At 50.1% G+C, this 20271-nt stretch overlaps 2 protein-coding genes across 3 annotated transcripts; one reads left to right on the forward strand and one right to left on the reverse strand.

Moving 5' to 3' along the window:
- Positions 1-125: 125 nt before the first annotated feature.
- On the reverse strand, positions 126-8652 carry CUNH22orf23 (chromosome unknown C22orf23 homolog). The gene is made up of 7 exons (XM_024761520.1): positions 8461-8652; positions 8049-8139; positions 6775-6837; positions 2926-3108; positions 2091-2222; positions 1808-1908; positions 126-1616 (listed from the first exon to the last, which is right to left on the reverse strand). The coding sequence occupies exons 1-7, from the start codon at positions 8650-8652 to the stop codon at positions 1545-1547; spliced, it is 834 nt and encodes a 277-aa protein (XP_024617288.1). The 3' UTR covers positions 126-1544.
- A 47-nt stretch (positions 8653-8699) lies between these two features.
- On the forward strand, positions 8700-19771 carry POLR2F (RNA polymerase II, I and III subunit F). Of its 2 annotated transcripts, none has more exons than XM_024761567.1 (5): positions 8700-8830; positions 10127-10196; positions 14795-14925; positions 19010-19081; positions 19587-19771. In XM_024761567.1, the coding sequence occupies exons 1-5, from the start codon at positions 8811-8813 to the stop codon at positions 19675-19677; spliced, it is 384 nt and encodes a 127-aa protein (XP_024617335.1). In that variant the 5' UTR covers positions 8700-8810; the 3' UTR covers positions 19678-19771. The 2 variants fall into 2 exon arrangements, with proteins under 2 accessions (XP_024617335.1, XP_024617334.1); XM_024761566.1 differs by having other exon boundaries at positions 8719-8830; positions 19539-19761.
- The last annotated feature ends 500 nt before the right edge of the window (positions 19772-20271 follow it).

Genomic DNA, 20271 nt, shown 5'->3' on the forward strand with positions numbered 1-20271 from the left:
GATTTGTAAATGTTGGCAACTGATGAGAATTTAAATCAAGGGCAGGCTGCTGTGGTGTCACGGGTGGGCCGACTTTGTCCTGGGCTGTCCTGGGTTCTCTGGTTCGCTGCCCCTGGGCCACGTGCTGGGGCCTTCGAGGTGGAGGGCGGCTGTCCTCGTCATGTTGCACCCTTGGCCCTCAGGTTCTGGAGGGTGTGTGGATACAGGCTTCTCATGGAATGTTACAGGGCCCAGCCCTTGATCTGGTCCTCTCTGTTTATTTGTTTGAGGCTGCAGGGCCATGTTTATTCTGCAAACCCAAACTTGGGTCATGTGGCCTGAGAGGATTATGTGAATCCCTCCAAGTGGGATGGTTGGTTGAAATTTCTGAAATACTTTGATTTATGGGGACAGAAAAATGACAGAATACTGGAGACCATAAGGCTTGTGGTTGTCAGGGCATGGGGACTGCCGTGTGCTGTGCGCCAGGCCTGGGGCGCTGCTCCTGTGGGCGGATGTCTCCTCAGCAGCCCTTTGAGGCAGGCCGCACAGGCGAGCCATCGGAGATGAGGCTGCTGGGCTCAGACCACACAGGCTGGGAGTGGACTTCCAAAGCAGGACCCCTTCAGTCTGGGTCCCTCCCACCCCTTTGGGTTTCTTTCTGTGGGCTGTGCGTTTGGTGGAAAGACAGAAAGCTAACTTTCAATCCTGAGTGGGCTACTTGCTAGTTAAATGACTCTGGTCATAGCATCTTGGTGAGCCCTGGTTTTCACATAGAGATAATGAACCATCACAGGCATTTATTGAGAATCAGCCGAGAGTGACACCGGCACCTGCCGCAGTGCCCGGCCATGGGGTGCTCCAGGAGCCTTCGTTCCATTTTCACTTGAAACGTGCAAAACAGCTAGAAACCAACTGGGCTTGAAAAATTCTAACCCCTTGAACAAATAAGGTTTATCCCTCACAAATAAGGTTTATCCCTCTGAAAACAAAATGGTGTGCGTAATGACCTACGTTAAATGTGTTTTATTAGCCTGTTAATCATAGGGGTTAAATATTTGCCCAAAGCTGTAAGAAGTCAAATAAGTAGGTCCTAAGACAGGTAGGAAGAAAGGAATCGTGTTCATTACTAAGTTCAGAGAACCTAATGTGCCGGACGCAGGGACACGCAGTGGGCGAGGCCGTGGGAAGGGAGCCCAGTGGATGCCCTTAGACGTACACCCAAGATGGTGAGACCTGGATCCTTGCTTTCACTGTGTGTGGGGCTCTTTCCCCAAGAATAGACTCTGTGTGTGTGTATGTGTCTGTATCTGTGACTGGTCTCAGAGGCTCAGCTGACCGAGGATCCCTGGGCAGAGTCTCAAGGAGAATCAGCTCATTTTCTGAGACGTGGTCCATTTTCTAGGGTGCTATGTCCAGGGTGCCCTAGGTGGGGGCAGTGCTATACAACCATTTACATGGCTGAAGGCCGGGGTGGGTGGGCTGACCTGGGGGTGACCCTGCTTGGCAAGGGGGTGGGCGCCAATGGTAGAGGTTGGGCTCCCCCGCCCCCCTCCGGAGGCAGATTAAGTGGTGGCAAGAGCCTTCCTAAGTTCCTCACTCCTCTTGTGGTCAAGGTCTTCCATTTCCTGTAGTTTCTGCAGAGGGCATCAGGGAAAGCTGGGGATCAGGGAAGGAACTCCAGGGGCCACCGCAGATGGGAGGCTAGAGCCGGACTCCCGAAGTGGCCGCAGCCGACCCTTTGTTCCTGCTCACGTCTCGTCCTCCACACTCACAGGGGTGCATCGCCCCCTCCCCGCCGGCTCCATTTCCCTGTTGCTTCTCCTACCTGGGAGATTTCAGTAAGGATGATCCCTTGGTACTGTCTGCCCTGCCCTAGGGCCTCCATGTCAGCCAGGAATTCTTTCCTCTCCTGGATTTCCTTTACCACTGGAAAGGGAAAGGGCCGTCAGTGTACAGGGCAACGGGGGCCCTCAGGCTCCCAGGAGGGATGGCAGGGACGGCAGGTTGCTTTTCTTGGGAACAGGAAGCAGTTCTGCGGTTGCCCCTCAGGGATTCCCCCCTCCACACACACTCCCCTCCCCAGCGTAACTGGCCCATCAGGGGCTCACGTTCTTCAAACCGGTCCAGCTCAGGGGCTGGGTTCTCCTGTCGCACAGGAGGGGGCTTTCTTTTCCGTTCCGCTGGCTCCTTCCCGGTGGCAAAAATATTTTGGAGTCTTCGCTTCTCCTTCTCCAGATCTCCTGTTGGGCCCGGACATGGCCTAGTTAAGGCGTGAAGAGCACCCGCATTCATGGTCCGTGTTCCCAGTTGGGCACGCTCGCTCCAGGGTAACATGGGTAGGGCTTCTGCAAACCCAGCACCTTCTACCCTCGGTGCCCCTGAGCTGGTCAGTCACGATAGGCAGGAAGGGGTTGAAAGGACCCACAAGAGAGCTTCGTCAAAACCCACACGTTGCCCGGGTGCAGAGCAAGGCTAAGAAAACTCAGTGACTGCCGCAGTGCAGCTGGGATGGGGAGGCTGCCTGGGAGCTGTCGGAGGGGCTAGCCCAAGAGCCATGTCAGGTGCCAAGTAGAAACGGGTGGGGGGAACGACTCCCTGAAATAGGCTGCAGCGCAGAGGAGCCCTGGGTTCCAGGCACCGTGTGAGCTTGAGAGAGCAGTGGCCGTGATGCCTGACCGCCGAACATTCATCAGAGATGGGCGGAAACCAGTTAATGGTTAAAGAGAGTTCTGGAAAAATGTATGAAAACGAACACCTAACTGGTTTCCCGTGCACCCTGAATGCTCCCAAGCTAACGTGTGCTGAGGTTCAAGAGCATCGGTATAAACAACGTGAGAATTTGATTAGCTGCCCGCTCAGTGCTCTGCGGGCTGCAAGTCTCCCTGCCCCCTACCCCCTCGGAGGGCGGTAGGAGAGGGGCTCTAGTGGAGGCCCCTCACTTACGGGTGGCTTGGGGCTTGAACTGCTCCCGGCTGTAGGCCCCGTTGGCTTGGCACATGCTGGCAGGCCGGAGGTGGGACCGGACGGCCAGGATGGGAGGCAAGTAGATGGCTGAGGCCGGCTGCTTGGAAGGCAACACCCTCTGGCTGGAAGTTGGACTACACTGTAGGGGGAGAGTGTCTCCTCCTGCGGAAGGAAGGGTCAGGGTGGGGGGGCCCTCCTGGCTTTTTTTTTTTTTAGTTTATAAAAGTGGTCCCTACCTGTTATAACAAGTCAAACAGTACAGAAGGGTCTTCCCTTCTCCCCTCTGAGCCCCCCTCTACGAGAAGCCACGGTAACAAGTTGGCGGTCTCGGCCCATTCTTACTGTTGCTTACATAAACATGTTCAAAGATACGTGTGCATGTGTAAGATTCATGTTTCAAACACTGGATCATACTGTATTCTATTCAGTATAGACTCTTAACAGTCTATCATGGACATCTTTCCAGATCACTCCATTTATATATAACTTATGTCTTATAGCTGTATACTAGTCCTTAGAGTGGAAACATTATTTATTCAATGAGTCTAGTTTCAGAAATGCAGGCAATTTGCAGTTTGTTTTTTTTTAAACTATTTCAAACAGTGATGTAATAAACATTCTTGTACATCAAGCCTTCGTCCTGGTGCTTTTGTTTCTATAGATGGATTCCTAAAACCTGCTTGGTCCATGGGCAGGGAGGGATGGTTTGGATGGTGCTAGACACCAATCCCTCCTGTCCATCCCCACTGCCTTGACCCACCCAGACCTGGGGCTCCTCCCCCAGGCCAGCCAAATGTGTCACCTCCTACCTGGTTGACTGGCCCCTCCTCTCAATTGACCTGTCCCCAGCCACTGTTTTGATCTGGCCCCTGTCTACCTCCCTTACATTTCCAGCCTTCTTCTATCATCCGTCTGGCAAATACGTATTGAGCGTGTACTCTGTGCCAGGCCCAAGGCACTGGGGGTAAAGTGTAAGATGAAGCCCTGCCCTCATGGCACTTACATCTGGGGTGTAGATGATGATAAAACAAGTAAAATATATAGTACGTTAGTGACAGTACAGCCATGGAGCACAGGGTGTGTCGGAGCAGGATTTACAGTTATAAATAGGGTAGCCAGGGAAGGCTGCACGGAGACAGAGACATTTGAGAAAAGACCCCAAAGTGGTAAGAGGCCAGCCCTGCAGGTATTTCAAGGAAGAGCATTCCAGGCAGAGGGAACGGCAAGAGTAAAGGACCTGAGGTGGGAATGTGCCTGGAGTGTCTGAGGAACAGCCAGGAGGTTAGGGTGCCAGGAGTGGGCTGAGCAAGGGGTGGGGTGTAGTAGGACTAGAGGTCAGAGGTCACAGAGGGAAAGACGCATACCGGGCCTCGTAGGCCTCTGGAAAGACTGGCTTTTACTGTGTGCGTGGTGGGAAGCCATCGGAGGGTTCTGAGCAGAGGAATGACATGAGCCCTTTAGCTGCCCTTGAAAATACAGCGTTGGGACTTCCCTGGCTTCCCAGCGGTTAGGACTCTGCACTTCCACTGCAGGGGGCATGGGTTCAATCCCTGGTCCAGGAACTAAGATCCCACAAGCTGCGCGGCACGGCCAAAAAAAAAAAAAACAGCGTTGGGGGTTGAGGGTACAGGCAGTCACAGTCAGGATATGGTTTGAAGGTCAAGCAGACAGGACTGCTGATGGGTTGGATGTGGGGTCTGGGAGAAAGAGAAAGAGGAGGCAGGATGTCTCTGAGGTGTCTGCCCTGAGGAACCGGAAGTATAGAGCTGCCATTATTCCCCACTACCCTTCCCTTCTCACGCCCTCTACCTAGGGCCACACCATGGTTTATCTCTCTTCTCTGAAGAGATGCTGTGCTTTCTAGAATGTTCCTCCTACTCTCTCTGCTATTTCTACCTGTCCAGTACCAAATGCTACCTCTTCCTTTGGCTCAGTCTCAGTAAATAATTATGGCCCAAGTAATTCTGGGAGTTCAGGTGAAGGAGAGGAATTTGTGGCTTGCAACAGAATTTAAACTAAGCCTCAAACCAACAAGTAGGACTTGCTTAAGAAGAGAGGAGTAGGGCTTCCCTGGTGGCACAGTGGTTAAGAATCCTCCTGCCAATGCAGGGGACACCGGTTCGAACCCTGGTCCGGGAAGATCCCACATGCCGCAGAGCAACAAAGCCCGTGCACCACAACTACTGAGCTTGTGCTCTAGAGCCCGCGAGCCACAACTACTGAAGCCTGCGCACCTAGAGCCCATGCTCTGCAACAAGAGAAGCCACCGCAATGAGAAGCCCGCGCACCACAAGGAAGAGTTGCCCCCGCTCGCTGCGACTAGAGAAAGCCCGCGCGCAGCAGACCCAACGCAGACAAAAATAAATAAATAAATTAAAAAAAAAAAAAGAGAGGAATAGAGAGATGATTCTAGGAGAAGAAACCAGACTCAACACCAATGCTTGGAGGCAATATTTTAAAGAAAAAACATTTAAGGAGAACAAAACTTCCAGGCAAACTGGTGACTTGTGTTGCCCTAACCACTAATGCAATTAGTCCTTCAACTAATGTTGAATGCCTAGGAGCCAAGGTACCATGGTGAACAAGGCAGACCCAGTCCTTGGTCTCCTGGTATTTACTTTTAGTGGAATTTCTAGCATATTCTTTGTAGTCATGTTATAGGGGACCCTAAATGATTAGTAGACTGCTGAGTATGGAGATTGAGTTATGTGACTCCGCCGTGTTGTGGTGCTAGGCAATGGCGGCCTGAGTTGTCCTTGTCTACAATGAGGAAGGAGATCTGACTTCTGAACTGGTCTGACGGAGCCTCCCTCCCTCTGCCAGTGCTGGGCAGGCACTGTCGATATTTGTCTCTCTGACTTTCCCATCCCTATGCCTCTGTGGTTGACCAGATGCCTCCTGATAGGTACCTTCTTTCTGGAGAGACGGCAATAGCTATTGGTAGATTCAAGTGAAATTTGGCAGGTTTGGACCTGCTGGCATCCTCTTAAAGGTAACTCTACAGATCTCTGTTCTGACCCACTACGTGTTGATTCAGTTAAATCTCAGAAAGCAAGGTTGTTTTTAAGATCTTAGAGAGGGCTTCCCTGGTGGCACAGTGATTGGGAGTCCGCCTGCTGATGCAGGGGACACGGGTTCGTGCCCCGGTCCGGGAGGATCCCGCGTGCCGCGGAGCGGCTGGGCCCGTGAGCCACGGCCACTGAGCCTGCGCGTCCGGAGCCTGTGCTCCGCAACGGGAGAGGCCACAACAGTGAGAGGCCCGCGTACCGCAAAAAAAAAAAAAAAAGATCTTAGAGAGCACCTTGTTATTGTGCCCAGGTACATTCACTTTTTTGTTTTCCTTAAAAATAAATAAATGTGTGGTTAGAGGTGAGCTGTGGAAAGGTTTTGCATACTTTTCCTAAGTTGGAAGCCTGCCAGTAATCTTGTTCCTGCCAGCTAAGCTATGAATGAAAAAATCTATGAATGAGACACACACAGTCCTCTCCTCTGGCGAGCTCATATGGTATGTGTGTAAGAGGGCGGGATTAGTTTGTAGACTTGACAGCGTTCAGAGTATTTGGCTGGGCAGGAAGTCTTGAATGGGCCGTGATCTGTTGGGAAGGTTGGCTGGAGCCAGACTGCAGGAGGGGCTCATGTGCTGTGACCCACGTTGGGGGAAGAAGCAAAGACCCTGCAAAGTCAGTTCCCCAGGAGCAAGAGTCAGAAATACTATTCAATTTTTTTTTCTCTTTTAAAATGAGATCCCCTACTCCTTAATATGGAGAAGCATGAAAAATGTGGCACAGGATCCCTCTGCCCTGGAAGCTTCTGCAGATGGCCTCTTACGTTTCATGGTGTCCATGATGTGGCGCCGTTGGAAGTTTGTCAGTTTGGATTCCTTCATCATCACTGCAGGACAAAGCACTTCAGTGAGGCCTCCTGAGCTGCAAGCAGATGCCTTTATCTCACCCCACTGAAATTTAACATTGTATCACCTCCTGCCCCCATTCAGCACCTGAGTACTTGGCCGCCCCCGCACTGCGGCTTGTGGGATCTTAGTTTCCCGGAACAGGGATTGAAGCCAGGCCCCCGGCAGTGAAAGCGACGGGTCCTAACCACTGGACCGCTAGGGAATTCCCTTCCTTTCCTGCTTTGTTTTTTTTCTATAGCACTCATCACTACCTAAGTTCTATGTACCTTATTATTTGTCACCTTCCTACTAGAATATTAGCTCCATGGGACCAAGAATTTTTGCTTGTTTTTTTGTTTTTCTTTTCTTTTTTTTAAAACATCTTTATTGGGGTATAATTGCTTTACAATGGTGTGTTAGTTTCTGCTTTATAACAAAGTGAATCAGCTATACATATACATATGTTCCCATATGTCTTCCCTCTTGCGTCTCCCTCCCTCCCACTCTCCCCATCCCACCCTTCCAGGCTGTCACAAAGCACCGAGCTAATATCCCTGTGCCTTGCGGCTGCTTCTCTTTTTTTTTTTTTTTATTGCTGTATTTTCAGCACCTAGAACGATGTCTAAAGCACATGGTGGGCTTAAATTTTTTTTGTTGTTGAGTGAATGAAGGAATGAATGAACAAGAATTCATTAAGCATGTGCCAGGGGCTGGAGCTACAATTGTAGCTACAAATGTAGCCAAAACAGGCATCCTGTCCTGATGGGGTTCATAAACTAGAGGGGCAGATGGATGTTAATTCAATGTTAATTCAACGGGACACACTAGGTATCTGACTACAGGTTGCCAATGAAGGAAATTGACTACTAAGTATCTGACGACTAAGCCCACAAAGGAAAAGGTATTTGGCAGAGTGCTGGAACCTAACAGTTGGTTGCACTGTGGTGGCGGGTGGGGAGGAAATAAAGCTTCCCTGGGGAAATTGAAAGTGTGATCTAAGGGACGCAGGGAAATTAACTACTCTAAAATTCTTAGTTCTTTGACTTTTGGCCACTTCCAAGTTGTAGGACCCCTTAATCTTTCTGAACTCCAGGCTTCTTATATGTAAAATGGAAACAGCAATTGCTAAACCATAAGTCATGCGGGGGAGAACTGAGTTACAGAGAGTAACTGTGACCACCGCTCTTCTTGTGTCCTTTAACGCACTGACCTCTGAGCAGCTCGCAGGTCTCTGGGGTGTAAGTGGTCGGCTTGGGGCAGCGCCAGAACCCTGTTCCTTTGGTCACTGTCTCCACCCTCTCCTGGGAAGCCATGGAGGGCTCTGAGGAGGGAAAAACGCAACGACACACCCCCTGTCTCCCAGATCCAACCTCTGCTCCCACACCCCCAACACCACCCATAGTTTGGGAGCAGGGATCGGGGTCGCAAGAGAATCGTGATGCCGTCTGTGAACATCGCGACAGTGCCCGATCCTCCCACCCAGAACAGATCCACTGGCAGATCCACACGCGAACAGAGACCTCAGCCTGACCTGGCACCTGTGTCAGAGAAGTCCCTTCTGGAGGAAAGGGGCGTTACGGTAACCGTGCCTGCTGGGTGACACGCCCAAACGGAAACCTCACCCTAAAGTAAGACCCCGGCTGGGTGGTCCCTCCCCACAGAGAGCGGAGGCTGCGCTCAGCAGATCGTAACCAGGGCTCTGAAGCAGCACCCGCGCCGGGGCGCCGTAGAAATACTTTTGAGATCTCAGCGACTAGAGCCCGCAGCTTGTCTGTCTGGCTACCATGGTAACGCGCACGCGCCGAGCGGCGCATGCGTACATTTATCACCGCGCCTGCCTCCTGGAAGTGATTACCTCTAGGTCACGGCGCAGGCGCAGAGTACGTTTGGCGTCGAGCGAGGCGGAGGCGTGCTCTTTGCGGTCTCCGCTCGGGTCTGGGGCGCAGAGCCCGGTAGCTGTGGCGCGGGTGTCATGTCAGACAACGAGGACAAGTGAGTGCGGGAGCGAAGTGACTTTTGCGGAGCCTCGCAAGGGGCGGGTGAAGCGGGAGCCTGGGTCGAAGGAAGTTGAGGAGCCAGGCGTCGCGGGGCAGTGTCTGAGGGCACTGGGGGTGCTGAGGGGGCCCGCGGAGCTGGAGAAGGGTAGGGCGGTGAGCCGGCAGCATAGACCCGGCCAGAGGCTGGGCACAGAAAGACCCCGGCTTGAGGGTCCAGAGAGGATCACTGAAAAAGGTATCTTTCAGCAAACTTCCGCTGAGTCGGGCTCTGTGTCAATACCTAATAGGTGTATTAGGTATAGTCTCTGCTCTCCAGGTGGGGTCCCTTTCTAGAAGAGGGGGCAGGCCCATAGACATAATGCCGGGTCGTGTGAATTGCGTAATAGATCTGTAGTATAGAAGTAATCCCGAGGAGGGTCTGGGGAGACTTTGAGGTGGTAAAGGTCTGGGAGGCTTGCAGTAATCCAGGTGAGAAAAGGTAGTGACTTGCACTAGGGTGATAGTAGTAGAAGTAGTGAGAAGTGGTTTTGAAGTCCGGATTTATTTTGAAGCTAGAGCCCAGGAGATTACCTGACGTGTGGTGTTGGAGGAGAGGTCTATCCTGAAGATAAAAATAGGGGGGTTCTCAGCATAAGTATATCAGTCAAAGCTGAGAAACAGAGGAGATCATCAGGCGGGTGTCAGTAGAGAAGAGGAGATGACTGCGTGTCCGAGCATCCCAACATGGAGTGCTTCGGGGGAAGAGAGGAGAAACCGGCAAAGGAGACTGAGAAGGAGTAGCCAGTGAGGTGGGAGGACACCAGGAGTGTGAGGTGTCCTTGCAGTCAAGTGAGGAGAGTGTTTTGAGTGAGACGAGTGGTCCTGTGGGCCAACTGACACATCAGGCTAAATGAGAACGAGAATAGTCCATCACGTTTAGCAATGTGGAAAACATTAACAAACTTGAAAGGACGGTTTGGGTGGAACCATGGAGGTGAAAGTCTTTGGAGTGAGATGATGACAGAATGGGAAGAGAAGAATCGGAAACAGTGAAGATGGACAACTCTTAGAAGAATTTTGCTCCCAAGGGGAGCGTGGAAATAGGGCTCTGTGAGGAGGGAGTAGAAAAGTAAGCTATGTTTGTTTTTTTAGACGAGGAACTTCAAATGACTTAATGATTTATTAAGTGATTCACTCACTAAGTAGATATTTATTGAGTGCCTCCTATGCTAGTAACTCAGATGAGACACAGATCTCTGCTCTCTTTGATTCTACTAAGTGGTGCTCTAACTGGCTTCTTCTTCTTGCACAGCTTTGATGGCGACGACTTTGATGACGTGGAGGAGGATGAAGGGCTAGATGACTTGGAGAATGCCGAGGAGGTCAGTATTTAGCCTTGGGCTCCCCTCTCTGCAGCCTGAGCTGCTGCATAGCCCGGCCAGCGATGACTGACTGAATGCATCTGCCTCCCGTTTGTGGTCAGGGCACCGCCAGTTAGAGTGAGGAGAGATCTAGTCCTGGGTCCTAGTCCTAGTCCTGGAGCCCCTCAGGGTGGGCCTGAAGGCTTTTGTCCACTTGGAGCACAGCGCATGGCTTCTGGGGCAGTTAGCTTACTGACAGTTGAAATATTCCCTTCATTCATTGAGCAAACGTGTTGAATGTTTATTACGTACCAGGAGCTCTGCAAGGTGGGGCTACATGAAGAGCAAGGGGGAGAGTGACCTGGGGTAAGGCTGGAGAGGTAAGGGCCAAGATCAGGCAGGATTTTGTAGCGTGAAGGCATCGGGAAGCCACTGACAAGAGTTGAGCTGGGGAGCGGCATGATCCAGTGAGGAGTGAATTGGGGAGGAGCAAGGGTAAAAGAGAGCCCAATTAGGGAGCCCTCATAGACCTCGAGGTCAGACCTGTAGCTTGCACTTGGGTGCTGGTAGTGTCGGTGATGGGAAAACGGATGAAAGAGATATTTTGGTGGTTTGGATATGGGGCTGAGAAAGTGGGAGATGACAGGGATGACTCCCATGTTTCTAGCTTGAGCAACTAGGTGAATGAGTTACTAGCGTCATAGATAAAATAGGGCTTTCTGTCCCTTGTGACTGATGGAAGGAGAAGTGCTTTCTGTCTCTTGGAGAGAGAGTGATCCCTCGATTTTTTTTTTTTTTAAGGCTGGGAAGCTGAAGGCCCTCTTGGGATTTCCTGTCTGCCTGGCACTCTGAGGTTATATGTTCTCCGAGTCAGAAACAGTCAGAAACCTTCTCTATCCTTCTGATCCCTTTCCATCTCTGTCCTATTGATTCTGCCTCCTCTGTGTGGTTCGGTCCTGTTTTCGTTTCTCCATTCCTCGTGTCTCAGCCTGGTTTGGATCTTTATTGCTTTTCACCCACATTACTGCAGAAATGTGTTGCCGGTTTTCCTGCCCTCAGTCTGCTGTTTGCCTTTCTGCCGCCAGAGTCGTCTTTTTCACCTGCCCACGTGATTGATTACTGTTGGTCTTCCTAAAAGGTCTCTCTGCTTCTGCCCTTTCCACCTACAGAATATTCTCAGCAAAGTATCCAGAGTGATCCTTTTAAATCGTAAGTCACTTTGTCTCTCCTCTGTTCCGAATCTGCATCCAGTGGCTTCTTAGCTCATTCAGAGTAAATGCCGAAAAGATGTACGAGGTCCTCCATGATCCGGCCACCTGCTCCGTCTGGGACCTTATCTGTTCTTGCCGTCCCTGTCATGCCAGGGAGACCCCAGCTCAGAACCTTTGACTGTGCTGTTCCCTCTTCCTTTCCCTTAGATATGCACGCGACCTGCTCCTCAGCCTCACCAGGTCTTTGTTAAATGTCACCTCGGTGGGGCCTTCCTGACCATCCTGTTTAAAATTGCCACATTAACCCCTTCCTCCAGCATCACCACCCTGGCACTCCCTGTCTTTTCTCTGTTTTTATACTACACATTGTACTTAACTAATTTTGTTTATTGTTTGTCTCATCTCATTATAATGTAAGTTCTATAGGAGAAAGAATTTTTATCTGTCTTACTACACTATCCCAAGTGCTTGGAATACTATCTGACATATAGTAAGCGCTCAGTAAATATTTGTTGACTTAATTCTTTATTATAGAATTTATTCTTCTGCCTATAACCCTATACACACCTTTTGCTCTAATCATACTCTACTCCACAATTAGGTGTCCAGACCTAGTACATTCTCTCCCTCCTCTGTGCCTGTGCGCATGCATTTCAGACTGCCTGGAATGCCCTTTCCTTCCTTGTTAGCTTGGCAGATCCTACTCATCCTTTTGGACCAGCCCAAGTCTCATCTCTGGACTGTATTCGTAACCCCCAGTATGAGGTAGATGTCTCTCACTTTCTTGTTAAGTTTGTGGCACACTTGCATACTTTTTTTTTGAAGTGCTTTGACATTCCATTTTATTTATTTAAATACACATGCTCACACACACAATTACAACTCTGTAAATTAGTGAAATGGCACTCATTGGATGAATTAAATTACAACCAGTAAATGAGTGAACAGGAAAGACAAAGAGTTAAAGAAGATATTTGCAAAACATGTAACTAAGTACATCTATACAATGAATTCTTACAAATCAATCATAAAAATGCAGAAAATCCAATACAAAAAGGGGCAAGGGATTTGAACAGCTACATCACAAAAGAGAATATCCAAATAGCTAATAAATATATAAAAAAGATGCTTAACATCATTAGTCCACAGGAAACTGGAAAGTAAAACCACAAGACAGCACTCCACACCCACTGAGATGGCTAAAATTAAACCAGACAAAGCAGACATCTTACAGTGACAATACCAAGTGAGAAGAAAGATGTGGAGCAATTGGAGCAACATTTATATTATTCTGGTCCGAGTGTAAATTGGGCCAGCGCTCTGGAAAACTCTGTGGAGTTGTGTACTAAAGGGGAGTATAGATGTATATTTTTTAGGGACCAGTGATCTGGCTCCTGGGTGTATACCCAACACAGATGCATACTTATGTTGACCAAAAGACATGTACAAGAAAATTCATAGCATAATAGCAAAGTAGTCCAAATGCTCATTATAATTGAACGATTATATGGATTGTGGTATATTCCAACAATAAAATCCTAGATGGCTGTGAAAATGAACAAAGTACTGGTAGACACAACAGAATGGATAAATCTACAAATACAACATTGAGTGGAAGAAGCTATATAGAAAACAGTACATAAGGTGTGATTACATCCACAGGAACTTCTTTTTTTTTTAATTTTTCAATCTTATTTATTTTTTTATACAGCAGGTTCTTATTAGTCATCAGTTTTATACACATCAGTGTATACATGTCAATCCCAATCGCCCAATTCAGCACACCACCATCCCCCACCCCCCCGTGGCTTTCCCCCCTTGGTGTCCATATGTTTGTTCTCTACATCTGTGTCTCAACTTCTGCCCTGCAAACTGGTTCATCTGTACCATTTTTCTAGGTCCACATATGTGCATTAATATACGATATTTGTTTTTCTCTTTCTGACTTACTTCACTCTGTATGACAGTCTCTAGATCCATCCATGTCTTAACAAATGACTCAATTTCGTTCCTTTTTATGGCTGAGTAATGTTCCATTGTATATATGTGCCACAACTTTATCCATTCGGCTGTCGATGGGCATTTAGGTTGCTTTCATGACCTGGCTATTGTAAATAGTGCTGCAGTGAACATTGGGGTGCATGTGTCTTTTGAATTATGGTTTTCTCTGGGTATATGCCCAGTAGTGGGATTGCTGGATCATATGGTAATTCTATTTTTAGTTTTTTAAGGAACCTCCATACTGTTCTCCATAGTGGCTGTATCAACATACATTCCCACCAACAGTGCCAGAGGGTTCCCTTTTCTCCACACCCTCTCCAGCATTTGTTGTTTGTAGATTTTCTGATGACGCCCATTCTAACTGGTGTGAGGTGATACCTCATTGTAGCTTTGATTTGCATTTCTCTAATAATTAGTGATGTTGAGCAGCTTTTCATGTGCTTCTTGGCCATCTGTATGTCTTCTTTGGAGAAATGTCTATTTAGGTCTTCTGCCCATTTTTGGATTGTGTTGTTTGTTTCTTTAATATTGAGCTGCATGAGCTGTTTATATATTTTGGAGATTAATCCTTTGTCCGTTGATTGGTTTGCAAATATTTTGTCCCATTCTGAGGGTTGTCTTTTCGTCTTGTTTGTGGTTTCCTTTGCTGTGCAAAAGCTTTTAAGTTTCATTAGGTCCCATTTGTTTATTTTTGTTTTTATTTCCATTACTGTAGGAGGTGGATCAAAAAAGATCTTGCTGTGATTTATGTCAAAGAGTGTTCTTCCTATGTTTTCCTCTAAGAGTTTTATAGTGTCCGGTCTTACATTTAGGTCTCAAATCCATTTTGAGTTTATTTTTGTGTATGGTGTTAGGGAGTGTTCTAATTTCATTCTTTTACGTCACACTTGCATACTTTTATAGCACTTGTTGTTTTGTTTACTCTTGTCTTTTTCGCCAGCCTGTGTATCCTTTGAGAGCAGAAGCTCTTAGCTTCCTGTCTCAGCGCCTATGATGACGTCTGGCACATGACAGGTGCTTAAGAAGTGATTGTTAAATATATGAATATGTAAAGATGGGGTGCTTGTTCCTCTTCCTCTTAGGGTGATTTGTTGTCTGTGCTCAAGGACTTCTCTTCTGGATGAGGCAGCTGGCTTTGGACTCCCTGATCATGAGTCCTTTTTTTACTAGGTCTGAGACTTTGGCCAAGTTAGCTAACCCTCCAAGCCTCTAAAATGGGCATTGTAATCCCCACCACGTAAGGTTATTGTGAGGATTAAATGAGGTGTTAATAAGGCAGTTGCATGGTCACTGGCACGGAATAAGCAGTAGCGTAGTGGTGGTTATAATCGTTGTCGTCGTCATCCTGCCCCTCACCCCCGATAATGCATCCTGAGATTTTCCCCTCTTTTCTTCCTTGGTGTTCAGGAGGGTCAGGAGAATGTTGAGATCCTCCCTTCTGGAGAGCGACCGCAGGCCAACCAGAAGCGAATCACCACACCATATATGACCAAGTATGAGCGAGCCCGTGTGCTGGGCACCCGAGCCCTTCAGATCGCGTGAGTACGAGCCTCCTCACCATCTCTTCCATCAGACAGGCCACAGGGAGCCTGCACGCTGTGGATGCGGCTCGGCCTGGCACCTGACCACAGACCTTCCCCCTTCTCACACGCTGAACAAGGGTGGTGCTGTCCCTGTGTGCCAGGCACGGTGCTAGACCCCCTGCCCTCAGAGAGTTTGTGATCCAGTGGAGAAACAGGACATAAACATCTGCGAAGTCAGATAACAGTACAGTAGAAGAATAGTGATAAGAATACAGAGTGTAACGAGTGCCTGTCAGTTAGGGAAGCAAAAATAAATAAATAAATAAAATAAGATCAGCCCTCGACCGTTGTGTGCTGCTTAGTTGGGGGTGCTGCGGCAGCATCCCCTGGGCTTAAGGTGGTTCTTGAGTCGATAGACAAGGGCCAGCCCAGAGGAGTTGGGGAACCCTCCATGTAGAGGTCCCGCTGGAAACGTGAAAGCACAGAGCAGTGGGGGGGGTGTTGGGGATTGGAAACTAGCAGCCTTTCCTTTGTCTCCCAAGCTTGGAGCTAGTTGAAGACTAACAGGATTCAGGAGCTAGCAGTAGGCAGGTGGGGATCGCAACGTGCGATGCTTCCGTGTCCACCCCAACAGCCGTGGGCACTGCCGCCGCCAGCGGCCTTGTGTGCAGGCGTCAGCCTGCCTGCTAAGCTTGTGGGCATCGTGGAGGACAGGTCAGGCGGCTTTGAGGAAGCAGGGACTCTTGAAGAGGCTGGACCACAGATGCGTGCTTTCCCCGCCAGGCTCCCTTGTCAGATGAGTTCCTCCTCCGTTGTGGTGAGAGTAAGTGGGAAGACAGAGAGGGGACAGGCATGTTACTGTGGCTCTCGTGGAACATCCTCCGCGGGGAAACGTGATACCGGGGAAAGGAGCCCTACCCCAGACCTCTTATAAGCTGCTGTGGGAAACGGTGGGTACCTAGAGGAGGGGGTGCTTCAAGTAGGGAGTAGTCGAAACTAGGCTTGAAAGGAAAGCTGGGGCCAGAGTTGTGGGACGATGCGTGCTGGCGGAGTGGTGATGCTCAATCTATGCATCCATCCGTCCCCACCCCGCCCAAGTTTTTAAACAGCATTGGGCTTCATCTCCTCCAGTCTTGTGGAGTGAAGGTGACCACCGTGTTCACCTCGATAGAGGGCTTCATGGGCGGGCAGCGTCGTTCCTCACCCACGTGGCAGCAGTAGGCCTCCTGCCAGCCTGGTTGTGCTCCTTGCCCGTCTGGGTGAAATGAGAGCTGCATTCAGTTTGATGATTTTGGTATCGCTGGGGTCAGGATCCTCTAGGCCTGCACCGCAGCTATGGTTGCCACTGGCTACATCTGGCCATTTAAATTTAAGTAAAACTAAATGGAAGTTCAGTGTTTCGGTCTCATTAGCCACACTTCATGTGCCCAGTAGCTCCCTATGGCTATGGTAATGCGTGGTGCAGATAGAGGACATTTCCATCATTGCAGAGCACTGATTGGGCAGTGCTTACGTCTGCTAAACATGATCAAGCAGAAAGAATAATTCCTAAATTATTTTTCAAACAAACAGACTGTGTGCAGGTTAAAGTCTGTCAGCATCGAATAAGATACAGTGCTTGCACCTGTTGGGGATGCAGGGATGATCACAATTCGCCAGGTCTCTAGGTGTTTACAGTCTGGTGGGAGAGATGGACCCGTTCTAAATACCCAGAACCCAAGGCGGATGGGATTGCTGCTTTACAAGAGAAACAAAAGAGAGAAGGGAATAATGGCACGGGTGACTGGGGAAGCCTCATGAAGAGATTAGAATTAAAGTGAGGTGGTTTCGAACGTATCCCAGGCGCCAGAAACAGCACTAGGAAAGGTCCAGGTAGAGGCAGGCATGTATGGATTGTAGTGGGGGAATGGCAAGTAGCTTGGGGCACAAGACTGGAAAAGATGTCACTGGTTCATTGAGTGACAAGTTCAGAAGGTGGGCTTGCATTTGGCGGACAGTAGGGAGCAGGCATTTCAAACACTACCGAGGCCCAGGTCCTGCTTTCCTTGGGGAGCAAGCCTCGGTCTAGCTTAGTCTAGTCTATAGTGCTCTTTCCGACTGAGGGCTAGGGTGCTGTCTGGTGGTTCCCCGGCTGCTGTAAGCCCTTGGACAGCCAGGGCTGGAGCTTATCCTGAGTACGAGGCCTGCAATTCTGCACTTAGTAGATGCTGAACAGATGTTTCTTGGATATTTGTGGATGAAACCTCTCTCTGGTTCATTAGCCCCACCTGGTGGCTGAATGGTTGCCACAGGTGGAGACGTTCCGGGCACACTCTCACACTTCCTGTGCACATAGTAGGGCTGGATGAATGAATGCTGTTGAGTTATTCGTATCTTGAAAGAAATAAGGCATATGCAGATCGGGGAAAGCATTTTGCCCCATTCTTTAAAGGTTTACGTTTTGGGGAAGTTCAAATAATTATTGAGAGAGGATATAGAGAAAGTTAAAGAACTTGGTCTCTGCCCTTGGGAATTTTTCAGGCTTTGGGGAGTAACAGACATCAGAATATTTAGCGATGAAATTAGTAGATTATTTAGTGTGAACTGGTGGCTCTCAGACTGGCTGGTTATGAGAAGCACCTGGGGAGCTTTGCTAATGCAGGTTCTCAGGATCCTTCACTAGAGAGTGAGGGGGAAGGGTCTGGGGAAGGACCTGGGAACCTGTATTTTTAGCATACTGTCCCAGTAATTCTGATGATTATTAGGTTTGGGATCCATTAGTGTAAACTTGAGCTGGAATCAATAAGTGTGGCTTCCTAGAGGAGGTGGGCCTAGAACTGGCCTGTTTGTTTCTAGAGCCTCTGCTGTGGGCCAAGTGTTGTGCTAGGGCTTGGGGTCCTGGGCCACCAGGTCTCGTTGGAAAACTTCAATCAAGTAGTCACAGTGGTGCCAAGAGAAGCGTATGTAGAATGAGTCAGGGCACTGAGGCTTCAGCAAGTGCTTTCCAGAGTGGAGACATTTGAGCCTCTTGCCCGCCTGTAGGGAGAGGAAGAGCTTGTACGAGGATGCAAAAAAGGAAACAACAGGGTATGTCTAGGGAACTGTAGTAATTTGGTATGGCTGGAATGTGGGGTAAATATAGGCAGGTAGCATGAGAAGGTACTAGAAAGGTAAGCAGGGGCCAGGTGAGGTTCTGCCTGCCTGATGGCTGTGGGGTGTCATGGAAGGGTGGTAAGGAGGTGAGCGCCCCATCACAGGCCCTGTGTAGAGGCTGGAGGAGCAGGACCCTTGTAGGGGGTATTGCCAAGTCAGAGAAGGAAAATGAGGCGAGCTGGGCCCCGAGGCAGGGCTGGGGGGTCGAGTTAGAGTGGTAAGAAGGGTGAGCTTTTGCACGTGCGGGTCCTTTGTGCTGGAGCCCTCTGCTGTGGCTGCAGGCTCGGGAGTCTGTGATGGGCCCTGGGGGAGGCCCTTGGCAGGGGAGCTGACATGACGCATGTCACACGGCCCAGTGATGAAAGCTCACACTTGTCCCGTTCACAGTACCGGTCTTCAGTTTGTGAATCACCAGCTTTTAAAAATAATGGGAGGTGGTGTAGCACAGTAGGGCGGAGCCTTCGGGGTTCAAATCTTGGTTCTACCACTTACTGGCTGTGGGTCCTTAGGCAAGTTACTGACCGTCTGTGCCGCAGTTTCTTCATCAGTAAGACGGAAGTAACAAGCGTACTTACCTCAGATACAGTACTCTGTGAAGGGCTGAGAGCAGCTATGGCACTTACTCTTTGCTTGTTCCAGTAGTGTTTTAGCATCATTGTTGTGTAGGTGTGGCAGGGCTTTTTGTCTTCATTTTCAAATGAAGATAGTGAGATTTGGGGAAGAAATTCAGTATCTTTGGAGGCAAAGTTTAAGTCTAGTGTACAGGCTCCCGCTCGCGTACCCTCGCTGTCAGTGCCCCGGAACTGCCGCTCCGCATCCGCTGTGCCCGCCTACCTGGAAGGTGCCCTTTCTGGGTGAGGACTGGGATGCTGATCTGATCCTGTTTGTGAAGCTACCCCCCGACTTCATGCTGGGCCTTTCTCCCTGTGTTTGTAGTCTCCCCCAACACCTGTCCCTGTACCTACAGGATGTGTGCCCCCGTGATGGTGGAGCTGGAGGGGGAGACAGATCCCTTGCTCATCGCCATGAAAGAGCTCAAGTAAGTCACCCAGATCATGGTTCACTGCTCCAGAGCCCTGGGAGGCAACCCTTGGGTTCTCTGCTGCACACCCTTCCCCCACTTCCCTGATGGGGAAGTGTGGTTCTTGTTCCTGTAGACCCTTAGTTTGTTTGGGAGTCAGCCCTGCAGGGAGGAGGAGGGAGGGGGAGGAGGGGGCAGGCAAAGGGGGAGGGGAGGACATTGATGAGACCTTCGCTGTCTGTCCGAATTTCCCTGTTCCTACTGCAGTTGGCCTTACCAACATCCCTCTACGTTTCCCCCTCCTCCCTTCAGCCATGGGATGGCAGAGCCCTTCCAGACTGAAGTGCCACACTCAGAGGTGCGGGAACTTTTTTTGTTGTAATTCCTTTCCTGCAAAGTGCATTCATGGTCTCGAGAGGATGCTGCTAAGGCTTCTCTTGCCTTGCATCCTGCACACTCTGTCCCTCTGCTGCAGGGCTGGGGTCACCGGCCCTCATGTGCCTCGACTTCTCGCCTGCCACAGGGCCCGAAAGATCCCCATCATCATTCGCCGCTACCTGCCCGACGGGAGCTACGAAGACTGGGGGGTGGACGAGCTCATCATCACCGACTGAGCCGGGATCACCTTCCCGCCTGTGCCTCAGCCCCAGTGCCTAGTCTCGTGTTCTTTATACGTGTAAATAATAAATTCTTCAACATTGCAACCCCTCCGCCTCCAGCTGCCTGGGAGGCCTACCCACTTCTTCCGCCCTGCTGCCTGGAGGGTGCGCCCATCCCAGTGGCCCTGCGACCGTCAGCTCTTTAGGAAGCACCAGGGGCCCTGACCCCCTGTGGCTCCCCCACGTCCCTCCCTCCATCTCGTAGTCCACCAGAGCAGAGGCTGCTGCAGGAGACACCTCAGCTGCCTTCCCAGCAGACAGACAAGCCTTTGTGCCCAGGGAGCTGGTTGCCACGGAAACCCCCAATTTCCTTTCCAGTGGGGACTGGCTGCAGGGGCTTCTCCCTTCTCAGGAGTATCACAGAGCAGGTCTCATCAAGCCACCCATTGTTTCCTAAGGACCTGCCTCGAGCCTCTTATCGTGGGCTCGGATCCCCTTTCAGGAGCCAGTGCCCCAGCAGGAAGCTTGGGGATGCAGTGATCTCCTGCCCTCCCCGAGAGAGCCCTGCCGGGCAAGTCAGCAGCTGGACCAAGGGCCGAGCACCTGCCC

The sequence above is a fragment of the Neophocaena asiaeorientalis genome, unplaced genomic scaffold (genome assembly GCF_003031525.2).
Source record: "Neophocaena asiaeorientalis asiaeorientalis breed wild unplaced genomic scaffold, Neophocaena_asiaeorientalis_V1.1 scaffold473, whole genome shotgun sequence".
In the NCBI taxonomy this organism is placed as follows: Eukaryota; Metazoa; Chordata; class Mammalia; order Artiodactyla; family Phocoenidae; genus Neophocaena; species Neophocaena asiaeorientalis.